This window comes from Megalops cyprinoides, chromosome 21 (assembly GCF_013368585.1).
Source record: "Megalops cyprinoides isolate fMegCyp1 chromosome 21, fMegCyp1.pri, whole genome shotgun sequence".
Taxonomy (NCBI): domain Eukaryota; kingdom Metazoa; phylum Chordata; class Actinopteri; order Elopiformes; family Megalopidae; genus Megalops; species Megalops cyprinoides.
Genome location: NC_050603.1, coordinates 12,759,089 through 12,778,975, shown reverse-complemented (window position 1 = coordinate 12,778,975; position 19,887 = coordinate 12,759,089). Strand labels below are relative to the sequence as shown.

At 43.2% G+C, this 19,887-nt stretch overlaps 1 protein-coding gene across 1 annotated transcript; it reads left to right on the top strand.

The window, feature by feature from the left end:
* Positions 1-531: 531 nt before the first annotated feature.
* On the top strand, positions 532-18,060 carry LOC118796371 (metaxin-1-like). The gene is made up of 8 exons (XM_036555217.1): positions 532-625; positions 8,046-8,115; positions 8,599-8,678; positions 11,222-11,314; positions 12,842-13,024; positions 14,213-14,289; positions 14,481-14,638; positions 14,876-18,060. Exons 1-8 carry the CDS (start codon positions 545-547, stop codon positions 15,100-15,102), a joined length of 969 nt encoding a protein of 322 aa, XP_036411110.1. The 5' UTR covers positions 532-544; the 3' UTR covers positions 15,103-18,060.
* The last annotated feature ends 1,827 nt before the right edge of the window (positions 18,061-19,887 follow it).

Below are 19,887 nucleotides of genomic sequence, written 5' to 3'. Positions count from 1 at the left end.
GGCAATATTACATACCTTTGGAAAGTAACAATAGATGTTAAGGATGCTATCACACCTCCAATGAGGCAGGTAATAAACTCCATTGTAGCCTTGCCTCTTCCAAAACACTACTAGACAGTAGCTACCAATTTACAGGTATAGCCATATCAAGAATATTACAGTAACAACATATTCCATCGGAGGGATTTGGATTTAACCAGGTCATTTACATTTCATTTCATGTGAATACTTCGAAACTGAACATGCATCGACTGGGCCATAAATTGTGCTGCTTTAGAACTGTTTCCACTAGTAACATGTTTATGTTAGAGGCGTCTCATACTTTGTTGCTATGCTGCCCCTTTATCTTTAGTCTGTACAATAAAAAGTAAAGCATTTAAATATATGTTGGCTATTTGTCTACGAAGTAAGTCGTAATTGCTACGACTTCTCCCCACAAAGCCAACCACATTACCTAAACAGTTACCGAAGACACTGACGCAATTTGCTGTAACGACACGCCTAACAATCATTTCCGGGTTAAAGGTTGGTTCGTTAAATTAAGATGGCTGCCCCCTTGGAGTTGTACTGCTGGAAAGGCGATTGGGGTTTACCTTCTGTAGATTCGGATTCTTTGACCGTATTGGTAAGAAACAAAATAACCGAATGAATAGTTGATATTTTCCAGCATTTTATTCATTGACTGTCTTCGGCTTAGCGAACCTCCTTTTCTTGACGCATGAAATTGTTGTTGACCCGACCCGTACTTACGATATGGATCCATGCTCCCTGTCCTCATCCCATCTAGCTAATGTGAGCTTTGCTAGTTAGCTATATAGCTTGCCTATACAGCGTGTGCTTTTGTAGCTTGCAAAGTTAACATAGGTCGTTATCAAGACAGTAGTTACATAACCCTAGTTGGAGTGCAAAACATTATAATCACAGTTATTCAAACTGTCTTTACGGGATTTATGCCTGATAGCTGTTCCCCATTAAACTTAGACTGACCTGCTTGCCGTTTTGACAGTGTGATCGGTTAGCAAGCTATCTAAGAACTGCAGTTTGTAATTTCGACTGCTAACGTTGGCTAGTTAGTTAGCGACAGTATTCGAGTTTCTACGCCTTTAAGATTGGTTAACGTTACCTAGTTGATTTCTTTGCTGCAGTTCAGGTCCAGCTAGGATTTGTAGAATAGCTAGCTCGTTGTTTAATAAACCAGTGTTGGGCAAATAAATATATGTTATATATTGCCTTTTCATAAAACATTCACCAGATTATAAATACCACATTTTGAGAGGAAGACAGGTGACGTTGTTGGGTACTAAGATTGGTTGTGGGATTAAAGGGGATTGAATGTCCCACTCAAACCGCAGATGTTTGTTCACTTTTGTAATATAATAATACTTTATTGGTTATTTAGTGCAGTCTACTTTGTCAATATAGGACATTACAAAATAGACTTAAAAATCAGGAATGTGATATGCCTGTTGGTGATTATCTCCGCAGATGAATTGAAAGTGGAGAAGAAAAATCAACACAGGAGCCAGAAAAAAAAAAAAAACGTTCAGTAAAGACAGGGTTTCAGAAATGATGTGTCAGGTTTATAATATCCATCTTGGAAGGCAGTGTAAGACTGTAAAGATGAGTATATCAAAATGGTCTAACGAATTTATTCAAATATAAGTATTCAAATTGTGTGGTGATGACTCAGTTAATAGACAGAACATGTGTCTCCATCAGGCTGTTTCACTGTCTTCCCAAGCTGCTGTAATAATAGTGTGGTACTATAACGATATGTTTATTTTATTGAATATATTACTTGCTGCAGTCACTACCAGTACATAGCCTCCACTGGGTGGTACACTGCAACCATTTACCAAAACAAGGTTGCCACACTGTTTAAGGTAGAGAGGGAAAAGTAATGTGGGGGGGAATTAGAATGCTGTGGGACTGGGACATTAGGGTCCCCTTTCTCTGTATTTGTAAGTACAAAGGCGGTAAGTGCTCTTAGATTAGCTAATGGGTTGACTGAGCAGTGTTTGTGAACATGAGTTACTTTTGGGTACTTAATTCAGTGTGATTTCTTTTTTCAGTCTGACCATAGCCTCCCTTGATTGCCAAGAAAAAACTTGCAGGCCCATTTATTGTTAATGCATAAACTATGAATACAGATGGGCTATACAGTGCTGCTCATTTAATTTGCAGATCGTAAAGCATAGAGAATAAAGATAACAATTTTCTTATCTTCAAGCAGAGGTGTCATAACCTTTTTATTTTAACAAGGCTTGTACCTTAAGGAAATTTTACTTTTGTCCTTGTGGCAATGAAAAAGCTTCTTTCCCAGATGACAAATGTGTTGATGTGAGAGTAAAATGCATGTGTACCCACTGCATCTACTGATGCATACAGGAATATATCACATCCATATTAATTATAAAAAGGTATTTTTGTTTTGTATTGTTGTCTTTTTACATTGGATTAAATTGTATCTCAGAAATGGGGACAGAACTAGGTGATAGCTCTCTCTACAACATTGATGGCCTCTGTCAAGATTCATGTAGCCCCTTTTCATGTTAATAATGACTAACATCCAAACGACCACCATCCAAATACATCTTGGACTTTAATGAAGGCACTGCTACTGTGCTTCTGTAAATTTGTCTACATTTGACCCTGCTTTGGGTGAAGCTAAATTCTGTAATATGGTGTATTCTGTAATATCATGACTGAAGGTCTGTAGCTTCTGCACTTAGTTGTTGCTGAAATGAAGCCTGTCTTATCTGCATGTACTGTTTTGGTGTTACTTACTTTTAAAAAATAAATCTGTTGATAAAAACTAAGTGGTAAATGCTACTCAATAAGAGATTGTTTGGAGCCCTAGTTAGATTCACAAGCAATGTCAGGAACTCCCAGGGGGTAAAGGCCTCACTCTGTGCTCTCTGTTCACTTTTTGTAGTGGTGAGCTCTGTGGCAGAAGGACGGGACTGTCTTACTGTTTAGAAAAGTTTTTGTAAACAGGGTGTTTCTACCATACTGCACATACGGAGCACAGAAAAGTGGTGAAGTGGCCACAGGGGACAGCAAAGAGCTCCTTTTCACAAGAGCTTCTTGTCACTGAGAGCCCAAAAGATCTCTTCCTGAGGTGACCACAGGCACTGTCTCTGTTTTCTGTGCCTTTCAACCAGTGAAGGAAATCCATATTGGAGCCATCTTGTCCTCTGTTGCCATGGAAACTCTGTGTACAGACCGAAACGGGGTTTGTGTAGATGCGGTTAAGATGCACAGGCCATTGGAGCTGACAGCATCTGACAATTACAGTGGCTCCTTCTGTCTGAACATTAAAGCCCCAAAACCAAAGTTTTTTGTCTTGTGCTTTTTTCAAAGCGTATTGGCAGATTTGAGATACCACAGAACACCCATAAACTATTATTACTATCCACGTCATGTATGTTGCTTGGATGCAAAGGGCCACCCGGTTGTGCATTGTTTCTGTCTGTTTTGTGCTTTGCACTTTCATAAGGAAGTCCTGGTTCCTGGACATGCAAAAATGCCTTGCAGGTATCCCTCTGAAAGCATTGGTTGTCAGTATGGCGTAGAAATTAGGGAACTTGGTGTGCAACCAAAGAGTTGAAGGTTCAAGTCCTATGCATGTGCCACCAAAGTGTGGAGGCCAAAAATACCACAGTTCTTGGTACTACCGGGGATTTTTTTTTTTTTTTTTGGCAAGTCTCGTAAATCATAAGTATTATAGTTTACGAGGAATCATTAGTAGAAATACTGCATATTACATTCACTCAGTTAGCTGCTGTCGCTATTTATTTTGGGAAAGAAATTAATCATAAAATTAGTTGAACAGGTAATTAAACTCACCATAGGAAAATACAGGAAAGAAGCAAAAAACAACTGTGGTTGCTTTCCTTTGGATACTCAGTGTTCCTATTGAGAAACACCAACATGTCCACTTTAACTGGCTCCTGGAGAAACCCGTGTGGGAGCATTTGTGTTTTTTAGTGACAAGATTGTTTCCATCTAGCCAGCAAGGTTAGCTGGAACATCAGTTTAGTGCTTAAGGTTGCACACATGCACAACTGTGGTTTTCTTTCTAATCTGTGTTTTGATTTTAATGCAGCAGAAACCAGATGAGGAAGATGTGCATAGACCTTTATACGGGCATAGGTTACAGTGTTCTGAAGATGGGTATTGGCCTTCTTTGAAATAATGTATAGTAAGTGAGGTGCTTAACAAAATCATGTAAATGGATAAACTGAAGTTCCTATTCTGTAATTACCAGGGGTCAGACTACCTGAAATTTAAAATGTTCCGGAACATACTTCAGGCTGATTTCAGCTGACACAACAAAGACGGGACTGGTTCCTTCATATTTTTTTTTCTTCCTTCTGGAAAAACGATTGAAATATGTCTGGAAAGTCCTGTGTGGGAGCCCTCTCCCAATTTTTCAGCGGTAGGAAAAATGCATGACTTTGGGTCTCATTAATGGTGCCCATTCAGACGGGGCTACTGTTACTAAAACTACATGACGACCGCTGAGAGGGAGGCGTTTCAGCAACGTGTTGTACAACCTGCCAGGACAGCTCAGACGGAGCACAATTTACGCTGCCCGCAAAAATGAGCCATTTCATTCAGGATTTTCTGTAGGAATTTTTCCAGTACCCTCTGCCAGTGCAGCACGGCTGTGTGTAAGCATGTGTGTATGAACGTCTGTGTGTGTTTGCATGTTATATTGTGTATATTGCATGTGTAAGTGTATGTTTTTAAGTGTCTGAGAATGGTGTGCTTTTGTGGGTATGTGTGGTATGTACACACGCTCATGTGTCCAAGTGAAAGTAGCTCATTGTTTCCGTTCATTTAACTGACGCTGTGGTGTTGTGTTCACGTGTTAACACTCCACTAAAGCCATTCTCCCCCGACTGTGTAGAGTAATACTAAAAGCAGAAACCACACTGCATGTTCTCTATCACGTGTTCCTGGAACTGCTTCTGCCAGCAGTTTCTTATTATGTGAAGCTGTGTATTTCAGTGTATGTACCAGTGGGTGGTGGTGCTTGCCTAGCCACCCCCCTAGCCACCCCCCAATCCAAAATAAACTAAATTAGCAGAACATATAACCATATGGTATTATGTGGTGTATTCCTAGAATGTATTACAGCCATTAACATGTTAAGTCTACCTACCATATTGGGACCAGCTGTTTTCTGTGACAGGATTTTTTTTTTTTTTTTTCCATGAAGCGCATGTGCTCCAATGTTTGCCAATATGATGACTTCAGTCATATTGCGGAGTGCTCAGGCCTTGATCCAGGCTGTTCCCAGCTTTCCCAGATTTTTGTTAAAAAAAAAAAATCATCATTGTATTTTTTATTTAAAAGAATTTTGTGTTTTGTATGTTTTTCCGAATTCCTGTGTGAAATATTTTTGTAGAGCAAATTTTGTAGTATATTTAGGCTTCAAATGCTTTTACAGAATAAGATGTTTCATATTGTGCATTAAGTGATGTGTGGGTCATGTATGACTGGCAGTGGCATAGTGGTAACGAGCAGGGCTTGTAACTGAAAGGTTGCTAATTTTATTCCCCACTGGGGCATAGCTGTTGTATCTTTGGGCAAGGTACCTAACCCAGAATTGCCTCAGTAAATATCCAGCTGTATGAATAACATGTAAAAATCAGAACCAATGTAAGGTGCTCTGGAAAAGAGCATCTGCTAAATGATAATTTTATGTAATAGGCCTAATTTTAGTTGGAGGCATACATCTGTCCATTTTTTATCCATCTGGTCATTTGTCAAACCACACCGGAAAAGCACTCAAATATGTGACTCATATTTGGGTAACAGTGACTTTGACTCAACTTTGATTCAACATGTGATGGCTTGACTAATATACCGCCCTAACCTACCTTAGATCAGTGTTATGTTTTTCCCCCCATATAATGGGTAGAATGAATATAAGGATTTGGTAAGATGAACCTGAACCTGTTTGGGCTGAAGGTACCCTGAGCATGGATCTGGATGCAGGCTGCATGATGTGAATACCAGGTTTGGGTAGATGACAAAAGAGTATTCAGCATGTTGCAATGATTATAGACCAGATGTTGGTGTGCCGTTTTACCCAGAAGGTGCCATATAGTTCACACTCTCACTAGGGCCTTGGGAGGGCATGATCATTTTCAAGACTAGTTTACTACGCTGGTTTTAATGTGGAATTGGCTGCTCTGTTACGGTGGGACAGTGGTTACACCTGTGTCCTACCACACAGTTGGCGTACTATTATTCCTAGCAAAACAGTAGCTCCTACTTATAAGTTACAGACATGACTGGATTTTTTTGCATTCCTAAAATGTGAATGATTTATTTTCAGTTCAGTTTGTTCTCTGCTTTACAACCGCCAGTTGAAAATCTCAGAGGAATTTGCCAATAAACCAGTGGCCATGATGTCAGCGTTTGATGTTTTTAACAGCGGTTTCCTGACTGGTTGGAAAACTCAGGCTCTACTTGAGGGAGAAAACCTCAGCCTTCATCCAGTGGCCCCCCTTACCCAGCCACCCAGCTAGACTTAACCCATTAAACACCTGCTTTACTCTGGCACACACCTCAAGCCCTGTGTGGTCATGTGTATATTTAAATGTTATTAACCACTACGAAACTTGACATTTTGGTCATTCTCCTACTCAAAACTTCTAAAACTCCATTAATGTTGACAGATTTCTTCCTTGCCCACGCGCTTTTTACTTTACAAAAAAAAAATTTGAGTATCAATTTGTTGAAGTATATGATCCCAAAATCTTGGTGCCTTCTTTCCTCTCAGCAGTTTTAAAGCGTAAGATATTCATTTTTTCTGAGGTCATGTCTGTCTCTTAGATTTGCCAGATATGTTTCCTAGGATACCATTTTTGTGTCTTTTTCAGACAGGTTCATAAAAATCAGTGGTACTATTGTGGGCTTAGCTTGGCTAATTTGCTCTTTGTGTTTGTGTAATGTATTTCTGACCGTTGCTAAGAACAGCTGGCTTTGCGAGCGCAGCCTTCCTTGATGGTAGTTTTAATTTTTATCTGTTTCAATCACTGCCAACTACTGGCCAAAGCTTGTACTTTTGACATTTTATTAGTGAGTTCCCATTTGACCTCTCTTTCGGCTGCTCTAGTGAGAGAATTGAAAACTGCTGTCTGTTGTCCGCTGCTTTTGACATTGCCTTGCCTTCACCTGTACTTCTCCGTCAGTCTTCATGTGTTTTAATTTACCTTGAATCCTTACCTCCTCTCAGTTCTGTACTTGGTGAGCGGTTGTAACGCTGCACGGAGGAGGAATGTTTAGGATGTTTGCCGACACGGTCTGTGCCCTCACGCTTCCCATCCACTGCTGTTGCTTCACTTGTTAGAGTGTTGGCTGTTGGCAGTCTGTGGCTGTTTTTACACACTTGCCAGGCACTCCCTCCTCAGTCGGTTGCGAGGTGCTAATGTTCCCCTGGCATGCCAGCAGACGCTCCTGGCACCAGCTGGACCATTCAGCCTGTTTCTAATGAGTCGGTGGGGCTGCGTCTGGCCCCTCTCTCGGGGGAAGTGAATGACACAACAGGGCCTGACATGAAAGGATGGTTAGTTGCCAGGACAATGGAGACTGTCTGAACACCTTTAAATTCCAAATATGTGGAAAATCTGCCTGCATTTGGTAGTGATATTTCAAAAAAGGTTGCAAGAATGCATTTCTTGGCCACACATTTAAGTGCTAAGGTGTGGTGTCTGTAAACATTTAACAAAAGGCCGCTTTTTTTCTGAATGAAAATAAAAACAGATACAGAATGAACGCCCATAAATGAACCTTGCTGATTGGCTGCCTCCCTGTGTATATGTGTGTGTAAGAAATAATGTCATTTACCTTCAGTTTGTTGCGCCCTTTAGAGCTAGTGCCGAATGGAACAAACAAGGTTGAATGTTAGGAGCACAGTCATTCCCACTGCCCTCTTGATACATAGTCAGAGGGTCAGAGGTTAGAATGTGTGAATGGTTTTGTTAACTGTCTGTAGTGACAGTACTGTGTGTCTCGCTCTCCCCCAGGCCTATGCCAAGTTTGCGGGTGCGCCACTCAAGGTCCACAAGATCACCAATCCCTGGAGAAGCCCCACAGGTAAGTGCAGTGCACTGTCACGCCTTGCTCCATTAAGCTGTTTCCACTCCCACCACAGCACATTGGCGTCCAAATACGGACTCAGAGGTGCAGAGGAGGTGGTGGTCGGTGTTTGCACTGGGTGGGAAAGAGTGACTCACTCAATAGAGGAATGCTGAGGAGGAGAGCAAGTGATCTACAGGTTCTTTTGACGTCCGGCAGAGCGGAACAGGATGCTGGGGTCATGTGACTTCCTCTGCTTTCCTCCCTGGGTCACCCTCCTTTGTTCTTCACCCCGGTTCTGCTCCTCCTCTCTGCCTGCCTCAGTATCACCACTGTCTTTCAGTTTCCCTTTTCTACTTCCTTCTTTCCTTCATGGTGTGGTGCTCCTACCCCATTCGCTCTTTGCTGAAGTGGAACGGTTACACAAAGCTGGTAGCCAGTGAACTGTGCTGCTTTAGACTAACAAGGGGGTGTCCTAATGGCTGTAACTCCCTCCACCAGGGTCCCTGCCAGCGCTGAAGACCAGAGAGGAGGGGAGTCTCTCCCAGCCCAGCAAGATCATCATCCACCTCAGGAAACAGGTGACTGACCGCCAATGCCTGTAGTTATGCTGCAGAGGCGCTCAAATTGTGGGGTGCTAAAATGGGGTGGACAAAAGCCCCCCAAGAAGTTCTTGGAATCACAGCCTGTGACTTATATTCTCATACATAGAGGCTTAGGAAGTTAAAGTGCTCTCAGTGAATGAGGGTTAGGATTCACCAGTCAACACGGATAAAGCAAAGTCTGTAAAATCACTGCCTTCTTTGGCCTTCTTTGTAGAATGAATTTGTCCTTGGGAAGCCTTGTGTCTCTGATCATATGAGGGTATTATTAAAGTTCTCCTTCAGTGCTTATATATTTTGTCCCTTGCTAACAGTAGGTGGGGATGGTTATGAGTCACCCCAAATAAATGAACCGTTTCTTTTTTGGATTAGAATAATCACTGTACTGTGATGCATTTCTCCATTAAGGAGACTGAGTGCTCTGTCATGCTCAAACATAATTAAGGTCCAGATGGAGTGTAAACACCATGTGTTTTGACCTTAACTTTGATCAGCGAGTTTAAGGAAGTTTTACTTTTAGGTATACTTGCATAACTTTGTGCTCTCTGCTGTCATTGAGGTTAAAAAAATTGATTCATATAATACATTTTTTGCTTAAATTCATTGCACATTCATGACAGTTTACACCCCTTTGAAAACTGTTAGATGAAATAGTGGTAGATGATAGAAGTTAGATACCCATACTGTTACTTAAAAGCATCTCGATCTACTGTCCTGCTAGGTTCTAGTTTTCAGTCCAGTTCTAGTTTTCAGTCCAGTTCAGAATTGGCCCACACTTGCAAATCTTGTACCACAAACCATTAGAGGACAGCGATAACATGGGGTTTTGGAAGGGACCAGTCTTTAAACACACACACAGAGCCACAACAGAGGGGCATTCAGTTGACCGCGAGGAATAGCCATCCACCCAGTGCATGTGGACACTTTACAATCTCGTAGCTTTTTTCCCCTTTACTCACATGGCCACTGGGAAAAGCAGCCACTCTCTCCTCTGCTCTGGCCCTTTTTCCCCCTCCTCTCTACAAGAAGTGTGCCTCCCAGTCAATGCCCAGATGGAACCAATCAGCACGTACAGATCGTGACCTGACCAGAGACTGGGTGAAGGATTGGCAGCGCAAACCATGACGCGGCTTAATAGCTACTTTGGATGTAAATGCACTGCATTAAATGTGAGCAGAAGGCAAGAAATGACAAGATGGTGAATAATCCTAATTTGGGGCTATTCAGACTTGCAGTTTCCACCATTCTCCCAAATTTCCATAACCCGCTGTCTTGGCCAAGCCGCTGTAGCATCTAACAGTGACTACAGAGCCCCTGTTGGTTTGGGGAGACAAGGCCTTGACTAAAAAAAACCTTCAGAATGTAGTTAATGGGCCTTGCGCCTCTCCCCTGGAGGGGCTGGAGCCAGGGAGGAAGTGATCTCGCTGTGCGGGGCAGCCAGAGCGGGTTGTATCCCAGGACAAGCCCGGATGTGTGGCCGGAGGGTGTCCGTTGCTCCGTGTTAGACCCCAGACTGCAGTCAAAAGCCTGTTGTCTCCCAGCCTGCCCTTGTAACACGGCTCTCAAATCAGAGTTCGGCTGCGCCGCTTCCTTAATGACATCTGCCATTTTCACATTCCTGGGCTATGAGAGAATTGCATACCAATGGATTTCTGCTGCGGTAGGGTAGAAATCACCAAGTGATACAGCAATAATTCAACCAATCTGGGAGTTCATGTGGTGTGAGGAAGGTTGGGTGGTGATGGCGGAGGCTATATGGAAAATACCACTGACTGTAATGGAATGTGAAAATTACCAGTTGACGTGAAGCCCATGCACAAATGTAGGGATTACTGTAGTAGCATTGTAATTAAAGGGGAGTTCTGATCAAATTTAATATCCTGATCTCATTGCATAGTCTTTCTGTCCTGCAAAGAATGACTTAATGAGAGAAGGTATCCACATATGTCAAATAAGTCTTTGACTGGAGTTCCCCTTTAATGTGCAGCTGGAAAGAAAGCTGGTTGCTGGAATTTGTTACTCCCAAGAAGTGCACAACAGTCTCCACTTAATTGTGACCTTTCCTCCTTCTTTTTAAAAAAGGAAAAGTAGATTGGAGAACATGGAAAAACTAACAGCATGGTCTGGCCAGGATAGCATGAGGCACAGTCTAATATGATTTGTTAGTCTGAAGAAGACAGGACATTTCCACAGCCGATTAACGATTCCTATTCTAACCTCCTAGGACAGTGCACTCCTTTTATAAGGATCACATCCATATCAGGTTGTTTTAGTTTCTGTAATTTTAATGAGCTTGGTTTGATACAAGTTTCCTTTATCATTATGCGCTACTGTAATTCTGATGATTTAAAGTATACTGTCTCAAGAAACTTGTGTTTCATGTTATGGTTATGTGGGCACAGCAGATTTAGGCAATGACACGCTTGTCAGGAATGGTTAGCACACACAGGGCTTAGGACAAGAGCATGTAAGACAGTTTATGGATCTGTAATTGATGACTGGCTGCCTTTCCTGACTTTCAGAAATACAATGCCGACTATGACCTGTCAGCCAAGGAGGGGGCAGATACCCTGGCCTTCATCTCATTGCTGGAGGAGAAAATGTTGCCTGCACTGGTGAGTTGTGACATCACAAGGGGAGGGAAGGAGGGAGGGAGAGAGGGAGAAAGGGGTGGGAAATAGAGCAGTGGGTTAGGGTTAAATAAGACTGTTCATGAGATGAAACAAAGGATTAACACAAAGGCTGATGAGGATTCCAGAGCAGGCAGCTGGGGGGTGACTGAAAAACATCAGTAAGAAGATGAAGGTGGTGAAGGATGGAGAAGGACTGAAGCCAAGAGACTAAGGATGGGGCACTGGTGGAAAAGGATGGTTGATCTGAATTGGGGACTGAATGAAACTGGATAAACTGAAGCTTGGACACCCAGAAAAGGCAAATAAGGAATTTGGAACAAGCTCACAACGGATCCTTCATAATATCCCCTGCTCTGGTATTCCATCGGTGGCACATGCTGCTGTTCTGCCTGTCATTGAAAATTCACAGAATGTCGTAGCTCTGCTCATCTATTATATCATATCCTATCCTAACACCCCACCTCCCAATATGTCTCCACCCCTCAAACCAGCTATTCTCTGGGGCCTCATTAGAAAGTAAACGGGCTCGAGGTAATTATCGCCGGCATTTGGCGGTTCCCATAAAAATACCAAAGGTTGCAGCGCTTTCAACCCGTGCCAGATGGGCAGAGTTCGCAGGGAAACCCTGTGGATTCCTAAACACTTTCAAAGTCGTTAAAGAAAAAGAAAATGCCCTCTGCCTCTGCTCTCAGTCTTCACCTCTACCCTGACATGGTGATGTTTAACCTTCCAGCGCACAATCCAGTGATAAATTTATTCACACTCAAGGATAATTACTGATTTTTCAGTCCTTTGAAGTACATTTGAGGGATAAAAAGTAAAAATGGGCTAATCCAGACAGTGTAATCAGCTGATTAGCTGATTGCCTCTTTAAGTGCATAAGTCAAAGAGCTCCCTACGGATTACAGTGGAATTCATTGGCCGCACTCTCCGGGATCCAACCCTGAGGAAAAGTCTCTCCTGTTTACTACAAGCAAGCCGAGCTTCACTTCCTGCTTTAGATGCCAAGAAATACCGTTGTTGCGTGTTCTCAAACTTGCCCGTCTGGTTGAGGGGCAGCCAGGACCTCTTAATTTTGGATGGCATGCTGTGCCTTTAAAAAGTGGCAGAAAAAGAGAGAAACTCCTGGGGAAGGAGGTAGCTAAGGAGGTGGCTAAGGCTACCGTTGTCCACCTGAAAAAGGCTCCTGTAAGCTGTACTGATGCGATCGCTGTGCTGCTGTGACCTTCTTGGGTATAGCTCTGAAACTCAAGGTATTGAGGGCAGCCATCCAGAAGGTTTTTCCAGCTCCTTAAAATGCTCTCACTCAGAGGCTTAGAGCCCAGCTGCATTACACTGCTCCAGATAATGTTTATTTTAGTCTGGTGGTTACGTGCCTGGACAGAACGGAAGCTTTCAGACACTTGGCCAGGTCCAGGGTCAGATGGCCTTGCTCTGTCAGTTTCAACACAGATGATGTACTGGAATCAACCCCAGAACACTCACCATTTCTCCCCACCACCCATCCAGATTTATGCCTTATGGCTGGACTCCAAGAACTACGTTGACGTGACGCGGCGCTGGTACGCCGAGAATATCTCCTTCCCGTTCAACTTCTTCCTGCCCAACCGCATGCACGGTCAGCAGCTGGAGAGGCTGCGGCTGGTGCGGGGTGACAGCGGGCTGGAGCCGGGCGACGACATCGAGAAGGAGGTGAGAGAGCAGCCACAGCGGTCAGAAATGCAAGGAATCGGTCATGACACAGATACAGTATAAAAAAGATGCTAATATGAAGCTCCATTTTTTTGATACAGACATTCTTTTATTCTAAGTTTGTTTGGTTCATATTGGAATTGACCATGTAAGTTCTATGTGAGTTGGCGAATACCAGATTCTGAGCAGGAAAGAATACTAAAGGTTTGTGTAGCCCAGCAGCCAGAGTGATTCATGCTTTAGGGAGCTCTTGGAATGAATGTGCTGCTGTTTGGCACAACAGTTGCTGTGAGGTCAAATTCAGTTGCCATAGGAACAAAGTTCACCTCCACCAAGTTGTGCTGTCAATAGCTTGGATAGGAGGATAGTGTCGAGCACAGTTCTGCTGAGAGATGTGGACTTCAGGGGAGAGTGAGCCCCCATTGAAATAATGGCTGAAGTGGAATGAGGCCACGTTTGACTGTGATCATACTGTCAGAGTTCAGATATTTATTGCAATGCTCAGAACCCTAACTTATGACCTAGTCTGCCACCCCATGCTACAGTAAAACTTGCCATGTTTATATCAGGACTCAGGGGACATGGGTGGAATTCCCACTTCTTGAATTTTCAGTTTCTCTCACAAAGTGAGAATTTGGTGCTGTTATAAAAATGCCTGTGCCAGATTTGACCCTCTTTTAATTCTTTGCACAAATTATTTAAATTCCAAATGACACTGAAGTTCAGTAAGTGATGGAATATCTGAAATATCCACACTCTGTATTTATCTGGATAAAGTCCATTGAAAGACAGTTAAATCTGCCATGAGAAGGAGTGCCGTCTGGCTTTTTTCAAGGATTGGCACTAATATGTAGGTATAAATGCACCAGTATGTGTGTATGTGTGTATGTGTGTATGTGTGTGTATGTGTGTATGTGTGTATGTGTGTGTGTGTGTGTGTGTGTGTGTGTGTGAGAGTGTGAGAGTGTGAGTGTGTGTGCGTGTGAGAGTGAGACTGAGAGTGTGTGTGCGTGTGAGAGTGAGACTGAGAGTGTGTGTGCGTGTGAGAGTGAGACTGAGAGTGTGTGTGCGTGTGTGTGTGTGTATGTATATAATGTGGGCATTCAAAGGAGTTATGATTGTTTTCAGAAAGGATTTTATGTCTGTGTGTGCATGTTTGTCTGTGTTTGCACATATGTGTATCTCCAGCTCTATCGTGATGCATTGGAGTGTATGACCCTCCTCTCTCAGCGCCTTGGCTCCCACAAGTTCTTCTTTGGAGACTCGTAAGTGGGGCTACGTGCCCCGTCATCGCACGCCCCACTGACGATGATGCACACGTGCCATATTTTAACACACTCACACACACACACACACGCGTTCTGCATGATGGATGGGGTAGTGCTTTGTCATCAGATGAAAGTGGGCCACTTTGGTGCAGTGTGACAGCCCTGTGTGTGTCCTTCCCCTTCCCCAGCCCCTCCTCTCTGGACGCCTATGTGTTCGGCTACCTGGCCCCGCTCGTGAAGATCAAGCTGCCCAGCGGCAAGCTTCAGCAGCACCTCCACTCCTTGGACAACCTGAGGCACTTCTGCACCAATATCCTGACCCTCTACTTCCCCGCAGAGGGGCGTGGTGGGTGACATTCACAGTGCAGTCTGTGTGTTACTGACTGAAATATGTACAGTGCCAGTAAATTTGGACACAAACTCTTCTATGAGTAGGTTTCTTTATTTTCACAATTTTCCACATATTATTCCACAGAGTAATAGTAAAGACAACAAAACAAAAACAACACAAATTGAATTACACAGTGACCAAAAATGTGAAAAAAAATCAAATCCATCCTAATGCTGACCCTTCTGATTGCAGAGGCCCCCTCCCGCAAGATGTCCAGCCAGCCTGATGCGGGGGACTTTGACAACGAGCCCAACAAGAGGCGCAACCAGGTGCTGTCTGTGCTGGTGGCCCTGGGGGCCATGCTTGGCTACGCCATCCTGACCGGCATCGTCTCCATCCAGCGAGTCCGCCAGGAGGCACTGGACAGCTCCGCGGGGCACGGGGACCACTCCCACGACAGCGAAGAGGAGGATGAGTGAGAACGGAGGAGATGGAGGGGGTGGGGTGGAGGCAAGCGCATTGCTGCGCCCGTTTGGGACTGGGACGAGGGGGGCGGTCTGAGGACCAGAGGCTGTACTCTGTTTCGGACACAGCCCAGGTTCCAGTGTGGTAAAACCTATTTTCATCCAGGTCCGAGGTGATAGAATAGCATGTGAAAAAATGCATTGGTGTTGTTCTGATGTCAAGGTTCCTACACTAAGATATCTATGGTTAACTCCTCCAAGCAGGCAAGAAAATTACAGAGGAAAAAGAAAAAGAAAAAGAAGATGGTTATTATGATACATGGAGATGGTTATTTCAAATTAAGGGTCTTAATTTGACATCCAAACAGCATCCGTTGCTTTTTTATATTTTATCATATCATTTCAAACCTGGTTGAAACGGGGTTCGGTATCATCTTCAGGGACATAAGAGTGTTTAAGGTTTTTCTCTCCACAGTTACTCTGAAGCCTGCATTGCATGATAATCATGGATTGCAGTCTTTTCATCTGATGAGTGTCCAGATGCTTATTTTTCTTACTTTTGTTGGTGCTTCAATGTTCCGCAAAGGTCAACTTTCCAGTGACAAACACCAGTGTCACCAATGTGCCGGGGACTTCAGATCAACATCGACAAAGGTCTGCCGCTCATGTTAAGTTCAAGTTTTGTTTTCCATTGGTTTCACATTGTTCAGTGTGCGTTCAGGTTTCCCTTGGAGCAAATGGAAGTTTGACTCAATTTCAGGTCATTAAAAAAGAAAAAAAAAACTGCTGAAACATCTTTTACAGGGAATTGAATTTCCTTCTTTTTTTTTTTTAGTACTGTTCTCCTGTGCTTGCCAAAATTCCACCCTCTGAGCTCACTGCTCTGATGCCCCGCCCTAGAATCACATTGGGGAAAAAAAATATCAGAATAAATAAATACATGCTGCTGTAAGGAAGGGAAAGGTTTGGCTTCAAGGCAAACTATTAAATGCTGGATTCCCAAAAGGCCTGTGGATTGTTGTGTTCTGCTCACTTGCCATGGAAATGAAGAGAGTTTGGGCCTGTCACTGCCTCCCTTGCACAATCCCTGCAAAATGACTGTGTTGTTTGTAGAAATGCTGTTACCTCGTGCTAACTGATGAACAGAAGCCTATTCTGTGGCCAAGTATTACAGACCAGGGTCCTTATGGAATTTTAGAGCACTGTGTTTATGGCCAGTAGGGATCACCAAATGAGGGACACAATATCCCAGTGCATTTGTAGTTCCTGTGACACCAAATAACTAGAATATTAAAGTGTAACTTCAACCTGAGAATAGAAAAATGTAAGGCCTGGAAAAGTGGATGCTATGTGCCTGCCCTTTTACGGTGAGGTGGTTTTCCCTTTCCCTTTGATAGGGTTGAGTGTTCAGCATTTTGCTAGGCTTGCTCTTGAAACTGGAGCGCGTTTGTTTTTGGGGTTTTCTTTTGCCTGCATTACTTCACCCTGTCCAAGCTCTTTCGTTCTCATTAGCTTGCCCAGCAACTGCACTGCAACTCGATCCACCATTTCCTGCCCATTGCTTTCCATGAAATTTTCTGCAGTGGGACAGATCGCAAGGTTTCTGCCCTGCTGTTGCGTGCATTTGCAGCCAAGGCATGTGCCAGTGAGGAACAATTCAGCAGAAATACAAGAGCAATAAAATATGACAGCCGGCTATTATAATTTTTGTTCAGCTGGTGTATGGTCTGATACTAATCTTAAACATGGAAACTGGACGTTCCTTGGAATATGGCTTTATAGCAGTTCATTTGCAGTTAGCGAGAAAGAGAACAGAATCAACTCAGACTGACCCAGTGTTGAGTTTCATTTTTCTCTGACGGCACACTTTCAGAGTCCTGTGTGGGTGTTTAGGCTGCAACAGAGCGAGGTGAACAGTTTTACAGGGGCCACAAAATGATGTATGAATTACCTTCTCTGAGCTCCCAAACTGCTAAACAATGTGGGTTAGCAGTGCTGTTATGCCAGGTCAAAGACACAATTGATTAAAACATGGAGGTATATGCACTTGATGTGGGACCACAATTCACCATTTTGACATCTTTTGAGTATGTGGAAAAATAGGGATGATATTTATTGTACAACTGAATGAATGGATTTCTTCGTGATTGCAGTCTATGCTCCCAAAAGTCAAAGCACTTATCAAAAATCTTGTGTTCCATCTTATGTCAGTTGTGTAATTTGAATTGCAGAGCGCCGTTTTCGTTATTGTTGACACGGTCAGCAGTTCACCACTAACACACTAAGTAAGGCAGGACTTGTAAACCAAAGTTTGCTGGTTCAGTTTTCTCATGAGCCACTGTCTTTCTCCCCTGGGCAAAGTAAACATCCAGCTGCAATAATGTATAACATGTAAAACTGTAGGAGTCACTGGATTAGAACATCTGCTAAGCAAATGTAATGTCACCTAGACAGACAGGGAAACAAATGTAAGTTCTTCACAGTGGGGATTGTTGGGCTGCAGGATGGGTTCAGTTGGCAGGTTGTTGCCCCACTGTTCACAGAGATAGTTAATGGGAGATGAAGTCCAGAGAGAGTTTTAAAACACTCTTAAAATTATAACTATGGACTTCAGCTCCTACCAGGCCTTGCCCCAGTGTTTGCCCGGTGAACTCACCCCTGGTTTAGGTTCAAGTGGACGCAAGTGTGGCTAGGAAGGGACTTTGTTAGTTTGGGACTGTCAGGTGTGATCATTTGTTACTGATGGGCCAATGTGGAGACCAGACCCCATCAAAAGGAGTTGAAGCGCTGGAACTGACCACGTTGGATAGAACCCCAATGGCATTCTCAGTATGACCAAAAGGATGTGATTCTTAACAGAGCCACTGTGGGCATTCACAACTCCCCTCCTCTCTGCCCACCGGGTTTTCCAGGGTGATGTAATGTAAAAATGTAATTTTTTTTTGCTTCATATGAAGGTGATTAAAATATGGGTTCAGGCTCTGGTTTTGTTCTGACTTTATTTTGTCTGTCTTATTTTTTGTGTTACTGTTCTATAAATCTTTTGAATATGGGAAGGACTGATCATCAGGCCACATTTGAATGACTGGAAGAGAGGATGGAATTATGGGACAGGAGTTTAAACAAAGAAGCGAAGATGGGCAATCTAGCACTGAGTTTAAAGCTGAAAATAGGAAAAGATGGGGCTTGAATAGAGATCAGCCTTTTGGGAGGAGGGGTGGAATGAGATTGGGGGGTGGGAGGGGGGGACGCCTTGATGGAGTGGATTTGGAGCTGAGCCTGGGGCCCCACAAGGCTCTGCAGGTTTGTGGTAGGAGCTGGACCCATAGAGTCTGGTGGGTGTGGGGTTGCATTTTCTTCAGCAAGGGGTAAGGGTAGGATGGATTTTCTTTCCTCTTCACCATCTGATGGAGTGAGAAACCTTGCGTGATCTCTCTTCGTCTCTCTCTTTTTTTCTTTCCGGTTTCCTTCCGCATCTGAACTCTCGAGACCCCCACGCTGCCCATTACACCACCAGTGAAGAATGCTGCATTGGCTCTTACTCACTCCAGTTTTTGTTATGTTTCATGTGTGTGTGTGAGAGTGAGACAGACCCCTTCCATTGGCTTGCCCCCCACCACCACCAGAATGAAATTGAATCTGGCCTTTGCCCTCACTGTTGTCCCTGGGGGCTTTAGTTAAATGGCCCCCGAAAAATGATCTGGGAGAGAATTCCTGTTCACGTTGGTCTCTCCTCATTTTCCATACGCTTTAAAGAGCGATCCAGAAAGCACTCTGTGCAGTGTTTGTATGACTTTCGAATGAGGGTTGTCAGTAACATTGTATCTGGTTTATTCAAGAGAATGAAGGCAGAAAACCATGAATTGTGATCAGAGACCAGAATAAGAACTTTGTTGTGCTTGATGTTTAGCCATTAGTTCCTGTCAGCTGCTGCAAGTCAGAGTTAAGCAACAGATTTGTATACAAGGCCTTGTACATGCAATGCACACACTCCAAAATACTTGTCAATACAGGCACTGATGGTGTGAGAACTGTATTAAACACAGTTGGCTTTTAGTGCCAAGTAAAGCTCTTGTCCTCATTTGTTTTGAAACTGCTTTCTGTTTGCTGATACTTTGCAGTCTGAAAAGAACAGCAGCAAAACTTTTCTACCTGATTTGCATACAAACAAAGGTAAATGCAAGGTACGTACTTGCCAAGACACGTACCAAGATTCATGTAAGATACATTGCATTTAACACAGACAGCTTTCAGCTTCCAGCGTGGAAATGAAAAAATCTGGTCTCCAGTTCTTGATAAACACTGTTGCCAGGGCAATCCTTAAATAGTCCACAATAAACAAATGTTATTCAAATTCCACAAAAGAGGACTGGATGGCTCTGGGGATCATTTTGTGAAGTATGCACATCAATATTAAGCTGAACAGATTCCTTTTTTGTAGCGTCCAGTAAATGCATTGTGTAATGAAAGGTGTAATAAGTCCTTACAGTTTGAATAATTAAAATCTTGTAGTCCTAAGAATGAGTTTGTAAATCAACAAGCTCTTAAAGGTTCATGGAGAGAAATATCTTGTGTGAACGAGTTCCTGAATTGACGAAACAAACATCTGAAAGGAACGGTTTGTGATAAAGATCTCATACCATAGACATTGGATAGATATTGTTCCCTCGAGGTAATGAGTCCCTTGAAATTTTAAGCGGTTCTCTACAGATCAGCTCCCTCGAGCTAGATATTTTTATCTCCATGCCCCTTAGGGATAACGTTGTTTTCATCACAGTGTTTCATTGTGGGTCTAAACCT